The sequence below is a fragment of the Canis lupus genome, chromosome 27, assembly GCF_048164855.1.
Source record: "Canis lupus baileyi chromosome 27, mCanLup2.hap1, whole genome shotgun sequence".
NCBI lineage: Eukaryota > Metazoa > Chordata > Mammalia > Carnivora > Canidae > Canis > Canis lupus.
In genome coordinates this window covers 31070281-31095846 of record NC_132864.1, presented here as the reverse complement: position 1 = coordinate 31095846, position 25566 = coordinate 31070281, and the positions used below count along the sequence as shown (strand labels likewise).

The window sequence follows — 25566 nt, the reverse complement described above, 5'->3', positions numbered from 1 at the left end:
AACACACAGTGCTCATTTCATCATATGCCTTCCTTAGTGCTCATCACCCCATCCCCAAGAGTTTTGTTAATAAAACTTTTATTTAAAGAATTTATGTATTCATGAGAGATACACAGAGAGAGAGGCAGAGACATGGGCAGAGGGAGAAGAAGGCTCCCTGCAAGAAGCCTGATGTGGGACTCGATCCCAGGACCGCGGGATCACACTCAGCCAAAGGCAGATGCTCAATCACTGAGCCACTCAGGTAACCCAAATAAAACATTTTGATTTCGAGATAATTGTAGATTCACATGCACATTCTGCAAGAAATAATACAGAGTAAGCCAGTTTTCCCCAATGGTAACATCTTGCAAAACTGCAATATCACAACAGCACTGACATTGATACAGTCAAGCTAATGGTACATTTCTGCTATGCTCTGAATATGGCCTCCCAAATTCATATGTTGAAATACTAACCCCTAAAGATGATGGTATGGGGGGCCTTTGGGGATCTGCTTAAATTATGAGGGTGGAGCCCTCATGAATGGGATTAGTGCCTTATAAAAGAGGCTCCAGAGAGTTCCCTAGCCTCTTCCAACATGTGAGGATGAAGTCTAAAATCCAGAAGATAGGCTTCACTTGACCTTGACCAAACTGGCGTCTTGATCTTGGACTCAACCACTGTCCAGAACTGCAGAAAATAAATTTTTATTGTTTATAAATTAGTCTGTTATAGCAGCCTGAATAGGCAAGACAATTTCCATTAAGATATAGTACATTTCTTTCAGATTGGGTAATTTCTACTTTTGCCTCTCCCCCCTATTCTGTTGCTGAGCCCAGTACACTGAGATTTTTTTTTTTCCTTTGGTTGCTGTTGTTGTTTGCTTTTTTTTTTTTTTTTCCTAAATTTCTGTTAGTGGGATCCCTGGGTGGCTCAGCAGTTTAGCGTCTGCCTTTGCCCCGGCGGTGATCCTGGAGTCCCAGGATGGAGTGCCACATCAGGCAACCTGCATGGAGCTTGCTTCTTCCTCTGCCTGTGTCTCTGCCCCCCTCTCTCTCTCTCTGTCTTTCATGAATAAATAAATAAAATATTTTAAAAATAAATAAATTTCTGTTAGTTTATTTTTTAGTTCCAAATTGTTTGGGTCATCTGGATAGCTCAGTGGGTTATGTGTCTGCCTTCTGCTCAGGTCATGATCCCAGGGTCCTGGGATCCACCCCATGTCAGGCTCCTCACTCAGCGTGGAATTTCACTTCTCCTCCCCCCCCCCCCGCCCCGCGCTATCTCGCTCGCTCGCTCTCTCAAATAAATAAAATCTTAAAAGAAAATTGAATCTCAGGGGATTGCAAATTGGTTCTTAGATCCTAGGCTAACTCTGCCCCCAAGTGGTAGTAGGGAAATTTCGGAAGAAATGAACGCCGGGTAGCTGTTGAATGCTTCACACCTACCAGGTGCTTTGAAATTGTCCTGTGTCATTTCATCCTCCAATCCCATGCACTTAGTGATATCCAATGTCCAGATAAGTCACGGAGACTCAAGGTGCTTAAGGCATTTAACCAGGGCCACATAACTAGTTGGACAGTTGGTTTCCAGCAGTGGCCCAGCAGTATGGAGAATATCTGGATTTCCCATTGTTGAGATGGGCATCTCAGGCAATGAGAATTACAGTAATGCTCCAGGTTTTACAGTTGGGAGACAGAACAGAACTTTTGGAGAGTTTTACTTGGTCAGCATCTTTCATGCTGTCTGCATTTATTTAGAGGCAGACACTGTACTGGGGATTGTCTCTAAATGCAACTTAAGTAAATGTGAATCTTCTAAGGAGGCTGCATTTTTTCTTTCTTTCTTTCTTTCTTTCTTTCTTTCTTTCTTTCTTTCTTTCTTTCTTTCTTTCTTTCTTTCTCTTTCTTCTTTCTTTCTTTCTTTCTTTCTTTCTTTCTTTCTTTCTTTCTTTCTTTCTTTCTTTCTTTCTTTCTTTCTTTCTTTCTTCCTTCCTTCCTTCCTTCCTTCCTTCCTTCCTTCCTTCCTTCCTTCCTTTCTTTCTTTCTTTCTTTCTTCTCTTTCTTTCTTTTTAAAAATTTTATTTGGGATGCCTGGGTGGCTCAGCGTTTGAGCATCTGCCTTTGGCTCAGGGCGTGATCCCATTTCGGGGATCGAGTCCCGCATCGGGCTCCCTGTGAGGAACCTGCTTCTCCCTCTACCTGTGTCTCTGCCTCTCTCTGTGTCTCTCATGAATAAATAAATAAAATCTTTTTTAAAAATAAAAATTTTGGGATCCCTGGGTGGCGCAGCGGTTTGGCGCCTGCCTTTGGCCCAGGGCGCGATCCTGGAGACCCGGGATCGAATCCCACATCGGGCTCCCGGTGCATGGAGCCTGCTTCTCCCTCTGCCTGTGTCTCTGCCTCTCTCTCTCTCTCTATCATAAATAAATAAAAATTAAAAATATTAAAAAAAAAATCCTTTAAAAAAAAAATAAAAATTTTATTTATTGGGACGCTTGGGTGGCTCAATGGTTGAGCATCTGCCTTCAGCTTGGGTTGTGGTCCTGGGGTCCTGGGATCGAGTCCCACATCAGGCTCCCTGCAAGAGACCTGCTTCTCCCTCTGCCTGTGTCTCTGCCTCTTTTATTTATTCATGAGAGACATGAGGAGAGGTTTTCATTGAGCAAATTTCTTTAGCCAAGCTTAGTTTAGTAATTTTTGTCTTTGATTTTGGCTTTCCCAGATTTTTTTCATTTTGTTGATTAAATTATAATTTAACCACTGAAGAATTACATTTATCATTTGATGAGTTTCAACAAATGTATACACGTATCCAGCCACCACTCAGATATTTCTATCACCCCAGAAAGTTCCTTCATTCATCCTTCCAGTTAATTACTCCTGCCCCCCAGGGTAGCAACTACTCAGTATTCCATCCCTATATATTAGTTTTGTCTGTTCTTGAATTTTGTATCTTTGCAATCAGACAGTATTACTCTATGGTATCTGACTTATTTTGCTCAATGTAATGCTTTTGTAATGGACATTTGAGTTGTTTCTAGTTTGGGAACCTTATGAGTATAGCTGCTATATACATTCTTGTAAAAATGAAACAAAATCTAGTGGAATAAAGGTATATTAGAGCATTAACAGAAAAGGTAAAAATGGGTAATGGAATTTTAAATGTTCTAAGATGCTTGCATTGACTAGGAATGAATAAAAGTACTAACTTGTACTTTTTACCATACTTTTGAGGGTGAAAAATAAAGGAGGAGAGATTTGTCAAGTCCATGGATTGGGAGCCTCAATATTATTCACCAAATTGATCTCTGGATTCAACACAATCCTAATAAAAGTCTCAACAGGCTTTTTGTTGTTGAAATTCCCAAACTGATTCTAACATTTTTGTGGAAATGAAGAACCTATAAAAGCCAAAACAGGGGTACTCAGCTGGCTCAGTCAGTAGAACCTGTGACTCGATCTCAAGCCCCCTGTTGGGCAGAGTTTACTAAAAAAAAAAAAAAAAAAAGATTTACACTAAAGCAACAGTAATTAAGACAGATCAACGGAACAAATGGAGATCATTGGAATCCAGAAATGGACCCACTTATGTATGATCAGCTGATTTTGACAAAGATGCCTAGGCAATTCAAAGGGGAAGGGAAAATCTTTTTAGCATTGGTGCTAAAAAATTGATAAGTTTATAGAAAAATGAACCTAATTTCATACATATAAATTAGTTTGAGGTAAGCCATACACCAAAATATAAAAAATAAAACTGCAAACTTCTAGAAAAAAATGTGGGAGAATATCTTTATAGCCTTTCCTAGGATTAAAAAAAAAACCTATTAAAGAAAAAAAAATCACTTAAACTCCATTAAAATTAAAAACTGCTTATCAAGAGATTCCATTAATAATACAAGAAGAAATACTTGCAATACATATCTCTAACAAAGAGCTTATATCCAGAGTATATAAACAACCCAGAAAACTCAATAACAAAAATTCAAACAAGCTAATTTTCTTAAATATTTTATTTATTTATTTGAGAGAGAGAGAGAGAATGAGCAGGGGGAGGGGCAGAGGAGAAGGGAGAGGGACAAGCAGACTCTGCTGAGTACAGAGCCCTATGTGGGGCTCCATGTCACAACCCTGAGATCACAACCTGAGCCAAAATCAAGAGTCCTATGCTTAACTGACTGAGCCACCCTGGTGCCCCAACCTAATTTTTTTAATGGGTAAAAGATTTAGCAGACATTTCACAAATAAAGATATATGAATGGTTAGTTAGCACATAAAAAAGTGCTCAATGTTATTAATCTCCTGGATAATACAACTTAAACCATAAAGAGATATCACATCATATGCATTAGAGTGGTTAAAATTAATGTTGGTGAAAATACGGAGCAACCAAACTAACATTCCTAATTGATGGTAGGAATGTAAAATGATACAACCACTTTGGAAAACTTTTTGTTAAGTTCTTATAAAATAAAATATCTATTTACCCTACAATGCAGAAATTCCAGTCCCAAGAAAAATGAAAATTTCTGTTTGCAAAAGTATTTGTACAAGTAAGTTTCAGTAGTCTTATTCATAATAACTCCAAACCAGAACTCAAATGCCTATCAGTAGGAGAAGGGACAAACTGTGGTGTGTTTGTATAATGGAATATTACTTGGTAGTAAAAATAACATGCTTGCATCTCAAAAACATTATTCTAAGCAGAAGAGGTTGAAAACACTCTAAATGATTCCATTTAAAAATTTTGCAGGGGGACACCTAGGTGGTTCAGAGGTTGAACGTCTGCCTTAGGCTCAGGGCATGAGGAGGGTCCTGCTTCTCCCTCTGCCTGTGTTTCCACTTCTCTCTCTCTGTGTGTGTCTCTTGTGAATAAATAAATACGATTTTTAAAAAAGATTTTATTTATTTATTCATGAAAGACACAGAAAGAGAGAGAGAGAGAGAGAGAGGCACAGACACAGGCAGAGGGAGAAGCAGACTCCATGAAGGTAGCCCGACACGGGACTCGATCCTGGGTCTCCAGGATCACGACCTGGGCCAAAGGCAGACGCCAAACTGCCGAGCCACCCAGGCTGCCCTAAACAAGATTTTTTTTTTAAACTTTTAAGCTTTTTTATTTTTTTACTTTTATTATTATTTTTTAAGATTATTTATTTATTTATTTATTTATTCACGAGACACAGAGAGAGAGGCAGAAACACAGGCAGAGGGAGAAGCAGGCTCCCTGAGGGACTCAATCCCTTGACCCCAGGATCATGACCTGAGCCAAATGCAAACACTCAACTGCTGAGGCACCCAGGAGCCGAAAAATTTTTAAATTTTTGAAAATAATCTCTATCACAACATGGGCTTGAATTCACTACCTGAAGATCAAAAGTCATATGCTCTACTGACTGAGCCAGCCAGGCACCCCAGAATGATTCCATTTTTTGTGAATCCAAGAACAGGCTGCAGTAACATAGTGCTAAAAGTCAGAACAGTGATTGCTGATGGATAGCAGAGATAGTGTGAAAGAGATTAAAGGAACATTCTGGAATAATGGTAAGGTTCTATATCTTGCCTGGGTTTAGCGGTTGTATGGCTTGAATTATACTTAAGATTTGTGGGGCAGCCCAGGTGGCTCAGCGATATAGCGCCGTCTTCAGCCCAGGGCCTGATCCTGGAGACCCGGGATCGAGTCCCATGTTGGGCTCTCTCTGCCTCTCTCTCTGTGTCATAAATAAATAAATAAATAAAATCTTAAAAAAAAAAAAAAGACTTGTGTATTTCTGTATCTGTGAATTTTATCTAAACAAAAAAGGACAAACATATATGTTTTAATTCCTAGGGTAACCACTGAAAGACTAGTACAGAAATGGTACTATCAGTTAACAAAAGGGAAAGAGTAGAGTAATTATTAAAGAAACTTGATGCATCCACAAGTAGGTGAGCAAAAAGAGAATATAGAACATTTGGCCAAATAGAAAATACATGTAAGAAAGTCTATTTAAATCCAATTTTTTGATAATTTAATTGATGGCCTAAAAATCCAATTGAAAGATAAATATTGTCAGGCTAAGTTAAAAAACAAGACCCAATAATATGCTGCTTATAAGAGACACACTATAGGGGCGCCCGGGTGGCTCAGTGGTTGAGCCTCTGCCTTTGGCTCAGGCCATGATCCTGGAATCCGGGATCGAGTCCCACATCGGGCTCCCTGCATGGAGCCTGCTTCTCCCTCTGCCTGTGTCTCTGCCTTTCTCTCTGTGTGTCTCCATGAATAAATAAATAAAATCTTAAAAAAAAAAAAAAAGAGACACACTATAAATGCAAGGGCACACAGAGTCTGAAGACCTAATGATGAAAAAGTTGTACTATGCAAACAACAAACAAAAAGCAAAAAGCATAGCTGTATTAATAACAGATGTGGTTAGGGATCCCTGGGTGGTGCAGCGGTTTGGCGCCTGCCTTTGGCCCAAGGCGCGATCCTGGAGACCCGGTATCGAATCCCACGTCGGGCTCCCGGTGCATGGAGCCTGTTTCTCCCTCTGCCTGTGTCTCTGCCTCTCTCTCTCTGTATGACTATCATAAATAAACAAAAAATTAAAAAAAAAACAGATGTGGTTAGACTTCAAGGCAATAGCATTACTAGAGACAAATAGGAACATTCATAATGGTAAAAAAAAAAGGGGGGGGGCCAACCCAGCAGGAAAATATAACAATCTAGAATTTGTATAAATATTGAAATAACGTTAAATAAAAATAGATGGAACTAAAAAGAAAAATAGACAAATCTATATTATAGTTGGAGATATGAACATCTCTCAACTGATAGGACAGGTAAACAAAAATTAGTAGATTATAGAAAATCTGAAAACCTGTATTAATCAATTTAACCTAATTGATATATATTTTAGGGCAGCCCCAGTGGCACAGTGGTTTAGCGCTGCCTGCAGCCCGGGTTGTGATCCTGGAGAACTGGGATCAAGTCCCAAGTCGGGCTCCCTGCATGGAGCCTGCTTCTCCCTCTGCCTGTGTCTCTGCCTCTCTCTCTCTGAATAAATAAATAAATCTTTAAAAAAAAAAAGAGAGAGAGAGAGATTTTAAAAATTAACCAGGCCACCTGGGTGGCTTAGTTGGTTGAGTGGCCAACTCTTGGTTTCGGCTCCAGGCATGGTCTTGGGGTCGTGGGATCAAGCTCCACATCGAGTTATGCTTTCAGTGAAGGGTCTGCTTTCTCCTTCCATCTGCTCCTCCCCCTGCTCATGTGCTCTCTCTCTCTCTCTCTCTCTCTCTAAAATAAATAAATAGGGGATCCCTCGGTGGCTCAGCAGTTTAGTGACTGCCTTTGGCCCAGGGCGTGATCCTGGAGTCCTGGTATCCAGTCCCACATCAGGCTCCTGCATGGAGCCTGCTTCTCCCTTTGCCTGTGTCTCTGCCTCTCTCTCTCTCTCTCTCTCTCTGTCTCATGAATAAATAAATAAAATCATAAAAATAAATAAATAAATAAATAAATAAATAAATAAATAAATAAATAAAATCTTAAAAAAACGTTAACCATATTTGAGCCACAAAGCAGATGTCAACAAATACAAAGGATTGAAATTCCAAGTAAATTCTCTGAACACAGTGGAGTTGTGTTAAATATCAGTTACAAATAAAAATAAAACTAGATAAACCCAAAGTCTTTTTTATTTTTATTTATTTATTTTTTATTTTTTTAAATTTTTTTATTTATGATAGTCACAGAGAGAGAGAGAGAGAGGCAGAGACACAGGCAGAGGGAGAAGCAGGCTCCATGCACCGGGAGCCCGACGTGGGATTCGATCCCAGGTCTCCAGGATCACACCCTGGGCCAAAGGCAGGTGCCAAACCGCTGTGCCACCCAGGGATCCCCCCAAAGTCTTTTTTAAATTAAGCAATACATGGTTATCTTCAGGGTCAAAGAATAAATCATAATTTACTTTATGAATTCTTTTTTTTAAAGATTGTATTTATTTATTCATAGACACACAGAGAGAGGCAGAGGGAGAGGGAGAAGCAGGCTCCATGCAGGGAGCCCGATGTGGGACTCGATCCCAGGTCTCCAGGATCACACCCCAGGCTGCAGGCGGCACCAAACCGCTGTGCCACCGGGGCTGCCCCTACTTTATGAGTTCTTATAAGATTTTAAGTAATCCCTATACCTAACATGGGGCTCAAACTTATAACCCTGATATGGAGTCACATGCTTCACCAATTGAGCCAGCCAGGTGCCCCCACAATGTACTTTAATACATTGAGATTAATACATATAGAATTATCAAATCATTGTGTTGTACTCCTGAAACTAATGTAATGTGTGAATCATTCTTCAATTTAAAAAAGTAACGATTTTTTAAAAAGTCTTTTAGGGGCACCCGACTGGCTCAGTGGATGGGGCATGTGATTCTTGATATCGGGATTGTGAGTTCAAGCCTCACGTTGGGTATAGAGATTACTTAAAAATAAAATCTTTAAAGAAAAGTATTTTGAACAGAATAATATTGAAAACATGGTAGCTCAAAATAGAAGGTATAGCTAAGCCTGTACTTAGAAATAAGTAATAGCCTAAAATGCATATATTAGGGATGCCTGGGTGGCTCAGCAATTAAGTGTCTGCCTTTAACTCAGGGCATGATCCCGGGGTCTGGGATCGAGTCCTGCATCAGGCTGCTGCGGAGAGCCTACTTCTGCCTCTGCCCATGTCTCTGCCTCTCATGAATAAACAAATAAAATCTTTTAAAAACATAAAATGCATATATTAGAAAAGAATACTGAAAAACAAATGCTCTAAGTATTCTCAAAAATTTAGAAAAGAACAGTACATTAAACCCAAAGAAAGTAGAAAGAAATAATACAGCTCAGTAGATAATAATAAAATAAGAAAAATGAATGTATAATAGAGTAAATAATCAAAATTAAAATGTGTCCTTTGAAAAATTAATAACATTTTAAGCCTCTAGCGAGAATGACCAAGAAGAGAAAAAAAGAGAGAATTCATAAATTCACCAGTGTCAGGAAAGAACATGAGTACATCACTAAAAATCCTATAGACATGAAAAAGAATACAAAAGAATGTTAGGAATAAATTTGTGTCAATTAATTGAAATTTTAGGTTAAATGAATTAATTCCTAGAAGAAAAGACAATTTACCAGACCGACACAAGAATAGAAAACCTGAACAAATATTACATCTATTAAATTTTTTTTAAGATTTTATTTTTAAGTAATCTCTACACCCAACGTGGTGCTCAAACACAACCCCTTGATTAAGAGTAGCATGCAGGGATCCCTGGGTGGCTCAGCGTTTTAGTGCTTGCCTTTGGCCAGGGGCGTGATCCTGGAGTCCCGGGATCGAGTTCCACATCGGGCTTCCTGCATGGAGCCTGCTTCTCCCCCCCTGCCTGTGTCTCTGCCTCTCTCTCTCTCTGTGTCTCTCATTGATGATTAAATAAAAATCTTAAAAAAAAAAAAAAGAGTAGCATGCTCCACTGACTGAGCCAGCCAGGTGCCCCACATCTATTAAACTTATTCAATCCATAATTGAATCTCCCTCCATACACATATAGCTTTGCTGATGAATTTTTCCAAATTTTAAGAAAGAGGTAGTACCAATCTTACACTTTCCAGATAATTGAAAAAGAGAAGTGCACATTAATTTATGATAACAAAAACCAGAGAAAGGCGCAAGAAAGAAAGAGAGAGAGAAAGAATAATAGTTTACTCTCTCTCAATGTAGATGCAAAAAATCTAAATAAAATATTAGCAAATTAAATCTAGCAATATATTAAAAAGGATAATACACTATGACCAGCAATGCAAGGTTGATTTAACTATGAATATCAGGTGCCTGGGTGGCTAAGTAGGTCAGGTGTCTGCCTTCAGCTCTGGTCATGATCCCAGGGGTCCTGGGATAAAGCCCAGCATTGGGCTCCCTGTTCAGTGGGGAGTCTGCTTATCCCTCTGCCTCTCCCCTGGCTTGTGCTCTCTCTCTCTCACACTCAAATAAATGGATAAAATCTCAAAAAAAAAAAAAAAAAAAAAAAAAAGCTAAGGAAGTCAATCAATGGACAAATGAACAGCCACAGGCAAAAGAATGAAGTTGGATCCTTACCTCACACCTTGTATAAAACTTAACTCAAAATGAATCGGTCTTAAACTATAAAACTCCTAGAAGAAGATATAGATATAAATTTTCACGACCTTGGTTTTGATGAATCATCCTTAGGTATGACATCAAAAACATAAGCAACAAAAGAAAAAGTAGATAAATTGAACTTTATCAAAATGAAAAACTTCATATTTCAAAGACACCATCAAGAAATGAAAAGACAATTCACAGAATAGAAGAAAATATCTGCAAATCATGTATCTGATAAAGGAGTTATACCTAGAAAAAACTCTTTTTAAATTTATTTTTAAATATTTTATTTATTTATTCATGAGAGACACACACACACAGAGGCAGAGACACAGATAGAGGAGAAGCAAGCTCCATGCAGGAAGCCTGATGTGGGACTCTATCCCAGGACTCTGAGGTCATGACCCCAGCTGCAGGCAGAGCCCAACCAATTGAGCCACCCAGGCACCCCTCAACTGACTTTTAAAAAATTGCTACAGTATACATAACATTTTTAAGTGTAAAATTCAGTGACATTGAGTATGTTCACAATGTTAGACAACAATTGCCACTATTCTAGAACTTTTTTTTATCATCCAAAACAGAAACTCTGTACCCATTAACTCCCCAATCTCTTCTCTTCCTAGCCTCTGGTAATTTCTATTCTACTTTCTGTTTATAAATTTTCCTATTCTAGGTACTTCATATGGCATCATACAATATTTGTCTTTTTGTGGGGGGGCTAATTTTACTTACCATAATGTTTTTAAAGTTTATAGATGTTGTAGCATGTATTGACACTTGACCCCTTTTTATAGCTGAATAAAATTCCATTATATGGATATATCATATTTTGTTTATTCATTCATCTATAAATCCACTTTCTGGCTATTGTGAATAATGCTGCTATGAACATTGGTGTACAAATTATCTGAGTCCCTGCTTTCAGTTCTTTTGGGTATATACCTAGGAGTGAAATTCCTGGATCATATGATAATTCTATATTTAATTTTTTGAGGAACCACCAAATCATTTTCCATAGGAACTGTACTATTTTACCTTACCATTAGCAATACACAATGATTCTAGGTTTTCCACATCCCTACACACACTTGTTATTTAACATTTTTTTAAAAATTGGGGGTACCTGGGTGGCTCAGTTGGTTAAGCATCTGCCTTTGGCTCAGGTCATGATCCCAGGGTCCTGGGATCGAGATCTGCATTGGGCTCCTTGCTCACTGGGCAGTCAGCTTCTCCCTGTCTCTTTGCCTGCTGCTCCCCCTGCTTGCTCTCTCTCTTTCTCTGTCAAATAAATGAATCAAATCTTTTAAAAAATTTATAATCATTCTAATGTATGTGAAGTTGGTATCTCATTGTGGTTTGATGTGCATTTCCCTAATCACTAGTGAGGTTGAGCATCTTATATTCATTTGTATGACTTCCTTGGAGAAATGTCTGCTCATTATTTTGTCCTTTTTTATTAAGTTTTAGGAGTTCTTTTTATATTCTGGATACTAGATGCTTATCAGATTTAGGATTTACAAATATTTTCTTGCTTTTTGTGGGTTGTCTTTGAATTCTCTTGATAGTGTCCTTCGGTGCACAAAAGTTTAATTTTTTTTTTTTTTTGACAGGAAGCAGGATTTATTGGTGGGCATGAGTAGGGTTCGGGTGGTGCAAGGTTCTCATGAGTGGAGAGCCCTCCATTTGTCCAAGGGGCCACGATTAGGGATGTATTTGACCCCACAGCCATCTGGGATGAGCCGCTTTTCGGCCACCATATCTTCAAATTCGTCCGCATTAAACTTAGTAAAGCCCCACTTCTTGGAGATGTGGATCTTCTGGCGGCCAGGGAACTTGAACTTGGCCCTGCATAGGGCCTCAATCACATGCTCCTTGTTCTGTAGCTTGGTATGGATGGACATGATGACTTGGCCAATGTGGACCCTGGCTACTGTGCCCTGGGGCTTCCCAAAGGCACCTCGCATACCTGTCTGCAGCCTAGATTGGAGATAGCTTTATGTCAGACCTCAAAGTCGACCACAAAGGGCTGTCTCCAAGGTCCCTTAGGGCAACCCATACAATCAACAGGCTGCATACACTACCAAGGAGGCTACTGTTTGCAGCCATGGCACACTGGGCCCCCATGGAGAAAGAGCACAGTCGGCTTAATTGGCCGCAGACAAAAGTTTAATTTTGATGAAGTTCAATTGATATTATTTTGTTCTTGTTGCCTGTGTTTTGATGTTACACTCAAAAAATCGTTGCCGAGTCCAAAGTCATGAAGGTTTCCCTTATATTTTTTTTGAGTTTTATAGTTTGGGGTGCCTGAGTGGCTTAGTCAATTAAAGGGTTATCTTGGGTTCAGATCTTGATCCCAGGGGCCTGGGATGAGCCCAGAGTGGAACCCCTTGTGGGGGGTTCCCTGCTCAGCAGGGAGTCGGCTTCTCCCTTTCCCTCTGCCCCCTCCCCCCGCCTTCCGTGGTCTCTTTTTATTTTTTATTTTTTTTTTAAGATTTTATTTATTTACTTGTGAGAGACAGAGAGAGAGAGAGAGAGAGAGAGAGAGAGGCAGAGACACAGGCAGAGGGAGAAGCAGGCATCATACAGAGAGCCTGACGTGGGACTCGATCCAGGGTCTCCAGGATCACGCCCTGGGCTGCAGGCGGCGCTAAACCAGGGCTGCAGTCTGCGCCACCAGGGCTGCCCCGTGGTCTCTTTTTTTTAAAAAAAGATTTTATTCATTTATTTGAGAGAGAGAGAGGAGAGGGAGCATGAGAAAGGGGGGAGGTGCAGAGAAAAGCAGCCGCACTTCTGATGGGAGTGGGGAGCAGAGGGAGGGAGGGCTGATTCCAGGACCCCAGGATTACCACCTGAGTAGAAGGCAGATGCTTACTTAACCTACTGAGCCACTCCAGGTGCCCCTCTCTTGCTCTCTCAAACAAACAAACAAACAAACAAATAAATAAATAAAATCTTTAAAAAAAGAGTTTTATAGTTTTAATTCTTAAGTTTAGGTCTTTAATTCATTTTAGTTACTTTTTATACATGGTATAAGGTTAGCGTCCACCGTATTCTTTTGCATGAGGATATTTCAGTTTTCCCGAATGCATTTATTATTTATTTATTTATTTATTTATTTATTTATTTATTTATTTATTTATTATAGTCACACCAGAGAGAGAGAGAGAGAGAGAGAGAGGCAGAGACATAGGCAGAGGGAGAAGCAGGCTCCATGCACCGGGAGCCCGACGTGGGATTCGATCCCGGGTCTCGAGGATCGTGCCCTGGGCCAAAGGCAGGCGCTAAACCGCTGCGCCACCCAGGGATCCCCCGAATGCACTTTATTTTTAAATAACCCCACCCACTCCTTTTGAGTTATTAGTCTTAGTTGAACAGTAAAACCAATTCTATACTCTCCCCCTCCCCATACTTTAAAGGCCCATTGAAGGAGGTGCCTCCCCTCCAACAGGAAACCTTAGGTTTCTTGGAGGGGCTGGTTGTACACTAGTTGAGCTTAAATAACCACACAGAAATAACTGCAGGCACCAGGCAATATATCCCTCTTGTATCAAATATCTGGTGAAGACAACTATGATTAGCAGACTGGGGTTGGAAAAAGTGGAGCTGTATTTCCCCAGTTTGGGAAAATAAGAACGACACACCATACAGGCAAAGAGCTCAGAATGGAGCCTGGCGCTTAGAAAGCCCAGAATAAATGGTATCCCAGTCGTGGCTGGCCTTAGCTTCTCCATCCAAGCTGATACATTCTTGGATCCTGGGTGACTCATTTTTCAGGCGCACGAGGAAACGCACGCCACAGGGAAGAAGGAAGAGTGGCTACGCTCCACCCAGGCCCTGACTTCGCACGAGGCAGACCTACCTCACCTGGCCCTGGAGGCTCCCAAACGGCCGGGCTGATGGGGCGGGGAGCATCGATGGGGCGGGGCTTAGCCGTCTCCGCCCACAGCCCACCGCGTTCCTCATTGGTCCCGTGAGCTCGATGCTCGTCAACGTCACACGCATGCGCCACGAGTGTGAGAAGGGGGCGTGGTCCGCCAAGAAGGAGGAGACAAGATGGCGGCGTCCGTGGGGTGGCGGTGTCTGAGGTTGCTACGCGGGGTCACGCCGTGGCGGAGCAGGTATAGCTACCTGGGGAGGCTGTCTAAAGGTGGGAGGCGGCCTGGGCCGCCGGGAGGAAGAAGTCGTTTGTTTTTTTGCGGGCTCGACCTGAGGAGGGGGCGAGTGAAGGCAGAGCCATCCACCTTCACCTAGAGCTCAGGAGCTGGTGTGCCTGCCGGCGCGTAGGGAGGTCTGGGTTTATTTAGGATCTGGCTTAAGCGCTCTCGCGTTGCCCTTTCCATGTAGGTGGAAGTGCAGAGGGGACAAGCAGCAACAACAAAAAACCCCAACAACCCAAACGAACAAAGCAGATAGAATCAGCTGCTTGTCCCCCGGTAGAGTCGAGGTTGGACTGCACGCCTCTTTCGGGGGTGGTGTTCCTGGAAGGGCGGTGAGATGTGGGAAGAGCTTGGAACTGGGAGTCAGGGGCTTTCCTTTCGGATTCTTGATCTTTGAAGCGAAGAGGTTGGATTCGGTAATCGCAAATAGTCCATAAGGAATTAGAGTTTGGTTATTTTGGGGACTGGCTCCCAACTCTTGTTGGAAGAGACATGAGGGGTCATCTAAATCCAGCTGTTTTTGGAATTGGCGAAATTGAGGCCTTGAGAGTGTGAGGGACTTGCTTAGGGTTACCCAGCCCGTTAGTAGAGCCAGGACCTCGAGTAGGCTACCTCTGTCACGCAAGGACCTTCCCCCCAGGCTGCCCACCATGAGGGCATTTAATTCGGAAATACCTTGGGAGCATCTAGACTCTCAGAAAATGGATTAAAATGTTGGTAGATATGACTCAGAGTCTGCTGCTTGGTGTCATTTCAAAGGGCGAGGGTTTGAGAAATGCGTGGTGATCTTTGTTTTTCTGGCAGGGTTAATTTTGTCAGCGTTAACCAAAACTTGCTCTGTGGTCAGAGGTGGTGACCTGTCATTGTAATTTTGGGAAGTCAAAGGGCACTGGATTTGGGCTGAGAGGGAACAGAAACTGATTGGCCTTACCATGAAAGCTTTTCTCCCTTATCATGGACTCTTCAGAAATGGTGTAGTTCTCTCAGAAGAGGGCTCATCAGTGTGGGGTAACGGTTAGGATTTGGACTGAGGGGTCTCTGGTTCTCTGATGTTAATACCAGCTGTGCTGTGTATGAGTCAGCTGTGAATTTACTTAAACTGTGTCAGTTAGAAAGACTAAAAAATGACACTCTTTTTAAAAAAATTTTTTTTGTTGGAGTTCAATTTGCCAGCATACAGCATAACACCCAGTGCTCATCCCGCCAAGTGCCCCCCTCAGTGCCCGTCACCCAGTCATCCCAACCCCCCGCCCATCTCCCCTTCCACCACCCCTTGTTCATTTCCCAGAGTTAGGAGTCTCTCATGTTTTGTCATCCTCTCTGATATTTTCACAAAAATGACACTCTTCAGATATTTTTTTTTAATGATGATGTAGAGGATGTACTCACTCACTTGTCATTAAAAAGGGGGCTGGAAACAGGGACTCCTACTTTAGTATCAATGGAGATAAATGAGGCTGGATTTAGGTGTAGTGGTTGGAAGGAATGAGGATTTGGGCACAATAAGAACCCCTAATTTCAAAGGTATCATATATTGATACACACAAAAAACAGACAACATTTTCTTAAGTTTTAAGTAAAGCATGTCTGTGAAACATATAAATGAAAGCCTCATATTGGAGGGGAGTTTTCAGTAACTGGGTGATGTGTGGCAGGTGACAGAACAAAGAGAAAGCAATATTTTGGGTGATAATTAATGACCATGTTTTCCAAACTTGATAAAATAATAGGGTGGATGTTTATTAGAAATTGAGATTCCCAGGTATATCCCCACCTTGCTGCCAAATTCAGATTTAGTTGGTGTAGTAGGTTGGGACGGAAAGTGCCCCAGATGATTCTTAGGTTCATGTAAGTGTAGACTTAGTACCTAGGGAGAAGTTGCTTATGCAAGACTTTCAGAAGTATTTATGACATTCATTCCAACTGCAAACCACAGTGCCAGGGACCATGGAGGAAGGGAGGGAGGAGAGGAGTTAAAGGATACAGCATTTGGAATCAGCTTTGTGTTTAAAGAACTTTGTGGTTTAGTAGAAGAAAGAGAAAACACTCCACACTTATGCAAGATAGAATGTGGAATAAGGCCTTCTTCAGATCTGCCAGTTGCTTTTCAGGAGAGCTTTTCATAGCTTCAGAAAGCAGGGGAGATAGAAAGACCACAGTTAAAGCATTCACCACCAGAGATAATGTTATTTTATATAATGATGGGCATAGACCAATCAGCATGGACATTGGTTATAGACAACTTTTTTTTTAAGTAATCTATAAATAAATAAATAAATACATATATATATATATATATATATAAATAAATAATCTATACCCCCATCTTAGGGTACAAACTCACGACTCTGAGACCACAAGTCACATGCTCCACTGACTGAGCCAGCCAAGTGCCCCTAGTCATAGATAATTGATACAGGCGTTCCAGCCTGTGCCAGCTGAATATAAACTCTGTTACTTTAAATAATAGTAATATGTAACTAGGTACCAGTTTTTCATGATTGTCTCACATAATCTTAATGAGGTAGATCCTGTTTTTACAGGTGGAGAAATTGAGGCTGAGAATTAATTACGTTTCTAAAGTCATACTGCTAGTGAGTGGCAATGAGCCATACTGTCAGACTTGTGTGCTCACTAATAGGCTTTAATCACCTGCTTACAGGATGCCCACATGAGTCACCACCTAGAATAGACATCTGGTTGAATTTATCCGTTCATCTCTCTGGGGCTTAATCTCACCATTGAGATTGGAGTTCAGTGAGAAGGCATACAAACCCCTATGTTCATCAAGGAATATGGACAGTAAACAAGTGGATACACAAATATACATGTATATATATGCATATATGTACACATACATATGTAATCTGTTCATTCCAGGTAGCGAGAAGTGGTATGAAAAAAAATAAGGTGGGGATCGCTGGGTGGCTCAGCAGTTTAGCCCCTGTCTTCAGCCTAGGGCCTGATCCTGGAGTCCCGGGATCGAGTCCCACGTTGGGTTCCCTGCATGGAGCCTGCTTCTCCTTCTCCCTCTGCTTGTGTCTTTGCCTCTCTCTCTCTCTCTGTGTCTCTCATGAATGAATAAATAAAAATCTTTAAAAAAAATAAGGTAATTAAAGGGTTAGTGCTTGAGAGGGGTAACTCTTGGACATATGGTATTCAGGAGAGCCAAACTGAGGAGGAAAACTCTTCACAGAGAACTGGCTGATAAGGGAGTGAGCCACATAGCAGGGTGTGCCTAGTAGAACAAACATCAAATGCAAAGGTGTGGAAAGTGGCAAAGGTGTGGTAGGTACTAGAAGTGTCAACAGGAATGAATAAGGAAGAGAGGGAAAGCAGCAGGATATTTGAGAATCCAGCAAGGACCAGTATATAGGGTCTGGTTTTTTTTTTTGTTTTGAAAAGATCATTCTGGCTGTTTTGCAGTGAGTAGAATATAGAGGGCCAAGAGTGAAAACTGGAGAACAGGCCTTCACAGTCATCTGTTAAGAGAATCTGGTGTTTTGGGCTGGGGCGTGATGGCAACAAGAAATAGGCAGATAAAGATACACGTATACATATTTTAAGTTTATTTATTTATTTAATTAAAAAATCTCTACACTTAGCCTGAACTCACGACCCTGAGAACAAGTTGCATGCTCTTCCAACTGAGCCAGCCAGGTGCCCCTAGGCAGATAAAGATATATTTTAAAGGAAGAGTCTTCCTGTCTTGCTAGTGGACTGAATATGGATAGTGAGAAAGAAGAGACTTCTATGAGAATGGGTCTTAGGGTTTTGATTTGTGTAGCTGTCTGGAGGGTGGTACCTTTTGCTGAGATGATGTATTATAGTAATGCTGCTATGGTAACAGGTAAACCCCAGGATCTCAGTGACAACACAGTAAAAATTTATGTCTTGATTTTCTAAAGTCCCAGTGGGTGCTCCTGATTGGGCAACAGTAATGCAAGGATGCTCCTGCTGTCTTTAGCACATGGCTCTCCAAGTTCTTCATGTTTGTCTGCTGAGAACAGGCTGAAGGGGAAAGCCTGGGTGTGGATGCCTGGGAAACCTGAATGGCTTTCACATTGGTTAGAATGCAGTTTTTTGGTCACACCCTACTGCAAAGGAGGTTGGGAAACACCACGTTTTTGGGTGTCCAGGGAGAAGATGAAGTAGATTTGATAAATATCTGACTAGTCTCACCACAGATGGATTCCTCTATGGGGAAGAGCAGGTTGAAGGCGAATCGTGTTTTGGACAAACTCAGTTTGAGATGATGCAGAGTAGGGATGTTGAGTAGCCAGTTGAAAATAATGGATCTGGACATCTCTGAAAGAGTAGTGAGGGAATCATCAGGTGTGGCTATTTAAAGATAGGTGACTGGGGGAGTGAAATGGGTGAAATGGGTGATGGGAATTAAGCCATGCATTTGTGATGAGTACTGGGTGATTTATGGATTGTTGAATCACTATAGTGTACACCTGAAACTGAACAACTGTACAACTGTACAACTGAAACTATATTGGAATTAAAATAAAAATAAATAAAGGCTGGGGACTGGATGAGCAACTCTAGGAAGAGCACGTATTCGGTGAAGAGATCCGAACCTTGGGCATGGCAACAGTTTGAAGTTAGGGGAGAGACCAGAGAGCTAGGAGGAAAATCAGGGTCCCAGAAGCCACATGAGGGGAATGTTTCAGGAAGGAGGAAGGGTGAGAAGATCAAGAGGTACAAACTTCCAGGTTTTTTTTTTTTTTTTTAAGATTTTTTTTATTTATTCATGAGACACACAGAGAGAGGCAGAGACATAGTCAGAGGGAGAAGCAGGCTCCATGAAGGGAGCCCAGTGTGGAACTCGATTCTGGGACTCCAGGATCACGCCCCGAGCCAAAGGCAGACACTCAACCACTGACCCATCTGTGTGTGCCTGTTGGGACACCCAGGACGCCTGGGTGGCTCAGCAGTTGGGTGCCTGCCTTTGGCTCAGGGCATGATCCCAGTTCAGGGATTGAGTCCCACATCAGGCTCCCTGCAAGGAGCCTGCTTCTTCCTCTGCCTGTGTCTCTGCCTCTCTCTGTGTGTCTCTCATGAATAAATAAATAAAATCTTAAAAAAAATTTTTTTTAAAGTACATGGATATTGCCTTAATTTTCCTTTTTTAAAAGATTTTATTTTATTTTTTTTAATTTTTTTAATTTATTTATGATAGTCACACAGAGAGAGAGAGAAAGAGAGAGAGAGAAAGAGAGGCAGAGGGAGAAGCAGGCTCCATACAGTGATCCCAATATAAGACTCGACCCTGGATCTCCAGGATCAGGCCCTGGGCTGAAGGCAGCGCTAAACCGCTGAGCCACCCAGCTGCCCTATAAATAAAATCTTAAAAAAAAAAAATCTTAAAAAAAAAAAAGAGGTATAATATAGTGATTCAACAATTCCATATAACACACAGTGCTCTTCACAACTACACTCCTTAATCCCTGTCACCTTTTTAACCCATTCCTCTACCCACCTCCCCTCTGATGACTATCAGTTTGTTCTCTATAGTTCTAGGAAATTCTTTCTTGGTTTGTCTCTTTCTTTTTTGCCTTCTTCTCATTTGTTTTGGTTCTTAAATTCCACATATGAGTGAAATCATTTGTTACTTGTCTTTCTCTGACTTATTTCACTTAACATTTCATAACCCTCTAGCTCCATTCATGTCATTGCAAGTGGCAAGATTTCATTCTTTTTTATGGCTGAATAATATTCCACTATATGTATATGTGTGTGTGTATGTGTATACATTATCCATATATTTATATGTATGTATCTATGTATACACATACCACATCTTTTTTTTTAAAGATTTTATTTTTTTTTAATTCATGAGAGACACAGAGACATAGGCAGAGGGAGAAGCAGGTTTCATGCAGGAAGCCCAATGTGGGACTCAGTCCCAGAACTCCAGGATCATGCCCTGACCAAAGGCAGACGCTCAACCACTGAGCCACCCAGGCATCCCCACACCACATCATCTTTACCGATAAATCAGTAGATAGATATTTGGGCTGCTTCTATATCTTGGCTATTGTAAATAATCCTGCTATAAACATGGAGGTAATGTATCTCTCTGAATTAGTGTTTTTGTAATCTTCGGGTAAATATCCAGTAGTGTGATTACTAGATCATAAGTTTTATTTTTAACTTTTTAAGGAACCTCCATATGGTTTTCCACAGTGGCTACACCAGTTTGCATTCCACCAACAGTGCAAGAGATTCCTTTTTCTTTACAACCTTGCCAACACCTGTATCTTTTCTCTTTCTTTTTTTTTTTTTAATTTTTATTTATTTACGATAGTCACAGAGAGAGAGAGAGAGAGAGAGAGGGAGAGAGAGAGGGAGAGAGAGAGGGAGAGAGAGAGAGAAAGGCAGAGAGGCAGAGACACAGGCAGAGGGAGAAGCAGGCTCCATGCACTGGGAGCCTGACGTGGGATTCGATCCCGGGTCTCGAGGATCGCGCCCTGGGCCAAAGGCAGGCGCCAAACCGCTGTGCCACCCAGGGATCCCCGCCAACACCTGTTTCTTGTGTTGATTTTAGCCATCCTGATAGGTGTGAGGTGATACTGCATTATAGGTTTGATTTGCATTTCCTGATGACAAACGATGAGGGCCTTTTCATATGACTTTGCCCGTCTGGATATCCTCTTGGAGAAATGTCTGCTGATATCTTCTGCCCATTTTTTATTTGGATTATTTGTTGAGTGTTGAGTTTTGTAAGTTTATATATTTTGGATAGCAACCCTTTATTGGATATGTTATTTGCAAATATCTTCTCCCATTCTATAGGTTGCCTTTTAGTTTTGTTGATTGTTTCCTCTGCTGTGCAGAAGTTTTTTATTTTGAGTCTCAGTAGTTTATTTCTGCTTTTGTTTCCCTCACCTCAGAGGGCCTATCTAGAACAAAGTTGCTGCATGTGTTCTCTTCTAGGATTTTTATGGTTGACAGTGAGCTTATTATGAAGGAGAGAAAGAAAAGTAGTGTGGAAGCTGGAGGAGGATACATGGTAGACAGTGTTTATGTAAGATTGGAGAAAGTACAGCATTTATATGAAGATAGAAGTGATCCAGTAGTAAAAGACAAGTTGGTGTAATGATGCATTTGCCGGCATTTTTTTCTAGGAGTTGGGGCTACAGTGGTATACAAGAAAGCCAAGCAATCTGTTCTGGGACAGGGTGGCCAAAGGGGGAAGACCCACATGCAAGAGAAACCACCTGAGTGCTATGTGTCTGGTTGCAGTGGATAGACAATTATCTCTCATTCATACCTCCCCCAGCCAAAGGGGAAAAAAGCCTTATTCAAAAGTTTGCAAGCATTCTTTTAGTTGGGTTCAGCATTCATTCTGGAAGACATAATACAGCAGTGTACAGAGCACAACAATGTACCTTTAGTCAGTTTTTATATTTCTTGTTCTAATTCTGTTTGGAAAGCAGGGTTGGAGGCTTTTAGCTTTTATAGTGGGAGTTTCCAGTCTAAGAGATGAGCATTGTTCAGTGCTGAAAGAACATTCATATACTGAAACATTACCCTCTTTGTGTTAATAGCTGTATGTCTCTCTGGCCTTAGTGGGGTGATTATCATGGTCCCATACTTTTTCACCATACAGACCTGACTTGCCAATCAGAGAATCAGATTCATCACATTAGCCCTATTAGCACTGTGCTGTGAGGGTGTTTTTAAGTCAATTTCAAGTTTAAAAAAAAAAAAAATGAAGATGCCTAAATCTGATCTTGTTTGCAGGGTATCTGTGTAAGGTGTAACTACTAAATATCCATGAAAGTAAATATTATTGCATGAAGGTCATAAATGCAGTTCTATTTTCCACAAAAGTAGCAATGTAGACAGTTTTATTAAATTATTGCTTCTATCATAAAGGGCTCTAGTAAAAACAGAAACACTTACTGACAAGTACATAGTCCCTTTACTTAAGATTTTAGGTCAAAATTTGGGGAGGGGCCCAGGGGGGTGGGTCAGTGGTTGAGTCTCTGCCTTCTGCTCAGGTTGTGATCCTGGGGTCCTGGGATCCAGTCCTGTATCAGGCTCCCTGTCTGGAGCCTGCTTCTCCCTCAGCCTATGTCTCTGCCTCTCTCTTTCTGTCTCTTATGAACAAATAAAATCTTAAAAAAACAAAACAAAACACAAAATTTGGGGAAACCAAAATGCTATCTGAATTGAAAGAGATGTTTGCTCTTTGATTAGGAGAGATCCAGTTATTAAGTAAAAGTTCATAAATGCTTTCCTTTCTGGCAGTCCTTTCTTACTGCCTCTGGGAAGATGTCCTTACCTGGTTGAAGGTGAAACACAGAAACAAACTAAAATCAGAAATAATGTTTTCTTAGAATGGAAAGCTGTAAAAGTCATTGGTTGTTTTTTTCTGAGAAGGCTGTCAAAGTATCTTGACAGAATAGCGAAGTAACCACAAAGAAGAATTAAAATATTCCAAATCAAGGATGCCTGGGTAGCTCAGTCAGTTAAGCATCTGCCTTTGGCTCAGGTCATGATCCTGAGGTCCTAGGACTGAGCCCCACATTGGGCTCCCAGCTTAGCAGGGAGTCTGCTTTTCCTTCTCCCTCTGCTGCTCCTCCTGCTTGTGTTCTCTCTGTCAAATAAATAAAACCTTTATTTTTATTTATTTTTAAAAATATTTTGGGGAATCCCTGGGTGGCTCAGCGGTTTAGCATCTGCCTTCGGCCCAGGGCATGATCCTGGAGTCCCGGGATCGGGTACCATGTCAGGCTCCCTGCATGGAGCCTGCTTCTCTCTCTGCCTATGTCTCTGCCTCTCTCTCTCTCTCTCTCTGTCTTTCATGAATAAATAAATAAAATCTTTTTTAAAAAATTATTTATTTATTTATTCATTCATGAGAGAGACACATAGAGAGGCAGAGACACAGGCAGAGGGGCAGGCTCCCTGCGGGGAGCCCAATGCAGGACTCTATGCCAGGATCATGACCTGAGCCAAAGGTGGATGCTCAAGCACTGGGCCACCTAGGTGCCCTTAAATAAAATCTTAAAAAAAAATGATGTTCTTATTTCTTAAAAAAAAAAAAATTCTATATCAGGTGTCTTGACGTAAATTAGAATAGTTCCATGTGGTTTGTTTGTGTCATTTTTTTTTCCAGGTCAAACATTTAAAATTTAAAATTTCAGCTGCCAGTATTAGATTCTTTAACCAGGGATCCCTGGGTGGTGCAGCGGTTTGGCGCCTGCCTTTGGCCCAGGGCGCGATCCTGGAGACCCGGGATCGAGTCCCACGTCGGGCTCCCGGTGCATGGAGCCTGCTTCTCCCTCTGCCTGTGTCTCTGCCTCTCTCTCTCTCTCTCTGTGTGACTATCATAAATTTAAAAAAAAAAAAAAAAAAAATTCTTTAACCAGTAGGGGCTAGATGTTTACAAGACTGCATACAGTTCTTTTGTGGTATAGAAACATGTGGCTTTGAGTAAGAGTACTGGCTATTATGATCTTGGGCTTCATTAAGAAAAATGACTTTATTGTGAAATCGTTTCAGACTTACAGAAAAGTTATAAAAATAATAGAATTCCCAAATACCCTTTACGAAGATTCCCCAAATGTCGACTATATTTGCTTTACCATTCTCCCTTCCTCTCCCTCTCCTCTCTTTATGTGTATTTTTTTTCTGAAACACTTGAGAGAAAATTACAAACATACCCCTTTACTATGAACTATTTCAGCCTTTTTCCCACAAGATCATTTTCTCACACAACCACAGTACAGTGGTCAAAACTAAGAAATTAACATTGATATAAGACTATTACTGAATTTATACATTATGTCCAAGTTTTGCCAATTGATGCACATTTTAAAAATATTTTTAAAGATTTTATTTATTTGAGAGAGAACATGAGTGGGGAGCCTGATGTAGGGCTTGATCCCAGGACCCTGGGATCATGACCCAAGCCAAAGTCAGCCACTTAACCGACTGACACTCGGGCACCCCATCGTATTTTTTTAGTAATTTTTAAAAAAATTTTATTGGAGAGGGAGAGAGAGCACAAGTGGGAAAGGGACTCCTCCCCATGTTCCTGCTCTCTTTTTTTCTCTCTCAAATACGTAAGTTAATTAATTAAAAAAAAAAATCTTAATTTTTTTTTTTTTTTTTAAGATAGGGGTGCTGGAGTGGCTTATTTGGCTAAGTGGTTGACTCTTGATCTCAGCCCAGGTCTTTATCCTTAGGGTTTTGAGTTCAGGCCCCACGTGGGTGTGGAGCCTACTTTAAAAAAAATTATTTTAAGATAAATGCTTAATAGTTCTTTTTGCTTAATTGTAGCCTCCTTCACTGTGAGAACACTACCATGAGCCATTTCCTACAGCCCTTAAGGAAGCTTCCTGTCAGAGCCTTCTATACAAGTAAGTAGCAATTAAAGGTGGTGCTGCCCTCTCTGTGCTTCAGTTTGCTTCTTGGTATACTGGGATAAACAGCTCCTATTTCACAGGATTGTTATTAGAATTAAATGATTTTATATCTGTGGGGTGCTTAGAGTGGCATGTAGTTATCACTGAAGTGCTAATGATTATTACCTCATCATTTTTATTGGCTGCATAGTGTTCTGTTGAATGCCATTTGGTGTTGGACATTTAAGTTTGTCTCTAGGCTTTTTGTACTATAGACATTTCTGTGGTAACATATCTTGGCATAGCTTTAGGACAGATTTATAGAGCTGGAATTGCTGGATCAAAAGAGTTATGTATTTTACAAGTTGGTATTTAGGCCAAATTGTTCTTCAGAGAGGTTGTCCCAGCTTACATGCATATGAGCAGAAAGTGCTCGTGAGTACATCAGTTCCCCATACCCTCATCAAAATTGTAGATTATGAACTTTTTTGGTTTTGTAAGCAGCCATTTAAATCCGTACAAAATCTTCTGTCATCTTTATCTGGATATCCTTTTTATTCGATCATACCAGAAGGCATTTTGAATTGTTTAGTGAGAGTACCTTGGAAGTAAAATAAATTGGTTAAAGAGAGCAAAAACCAAATGTTTATTATGGTAGTTAATAGCACATCTGGGTGCTACTTATTTAGTTAGGATTTGCATCCTGGAGCATGTAGGAATCACATGAAGGATAGAAGGGAGGCCCCCTCAGAAATTGAGCTATGGTCTTGGATCTGCAGAGAAGCTGTGTATTTATAAAGTGATAAGCCCAGCAGAGGGGTGGTCAGTAGTGGAGGGCTCTCTCTACTTACTACTTTTTGGAGAGGCAAAGTAAGCCTTTGAGAAGGTGAGAGATATAACTGAAGAAGGGG

General features: G+C 40.9%; 1 protein-coding gene, 1 long non-coding RNA gene and 1 other non-coding gene across 6 annotated transcripts in view; 1 reads left to right on the top strand and 2 right to left on the bottom strand.

Annotated features, from left to right (window-relative positions):
• Window positions 1-6358: 6358 nt before the first annotated feature.
• LOC140619620 (uncharacterized) lies at window positions 6359-14055 on the bottom strand. 2 transcript variants are annotated; one of them, XR_012019495.1, is made up of 2 exons: window positions 13991-14055; window positions 6359-6548 (listed from the first exon to the last, which is right to left on the bottom strand). It is a non-coding gene; the product is annotated as an uncharacterized lncRNA (long non-coding RNA). The 2 variants fall into 2 exon arrangements; XR_012019494.1 differs by lacking the exon at window positions 13991-14055 and adding an exon at window positions 11255-12672.
• LOC140619870 (small nucleolar RNA SNORA70) lies at window positions 12156-12289 on the bottom strand. Its single transcript, XR_012019676.1, has one exon. It is a non-coding gene; the product is annotated as a small nucleolar RNA SNORA70 (small nucleolar RNA).
• A 53-nt stretch (window positions 14056-14108) lies between the features above and the next one.
• The window catches only part of PISD (phosphatidylserine decarboxylase), a 43562-nt gene continuing 32104 nt past the window's right edge, over window positions 14109-25566 (top strand). The window contains exons 1-2 of one of the 3 annotated variants that reach the window (XM_072803332.1): window positions 14109-14249; window positions 24591-24670. In XM_072803332.1, the coding sequence (XP_072659433.1) occupies window positions 14185-14249; window positions 24591-24670 (145 nt within the window). In that variant the 5' untranslated portion in view covers window positions 14109-14184. The remainder of the gene's footprint in view (window positions 14250-24590; window positions 24671-25566) is intronic. The other 2 variants (XM_072803333.1, XM_072803334.1) reach the window with 2 other exon arrangements.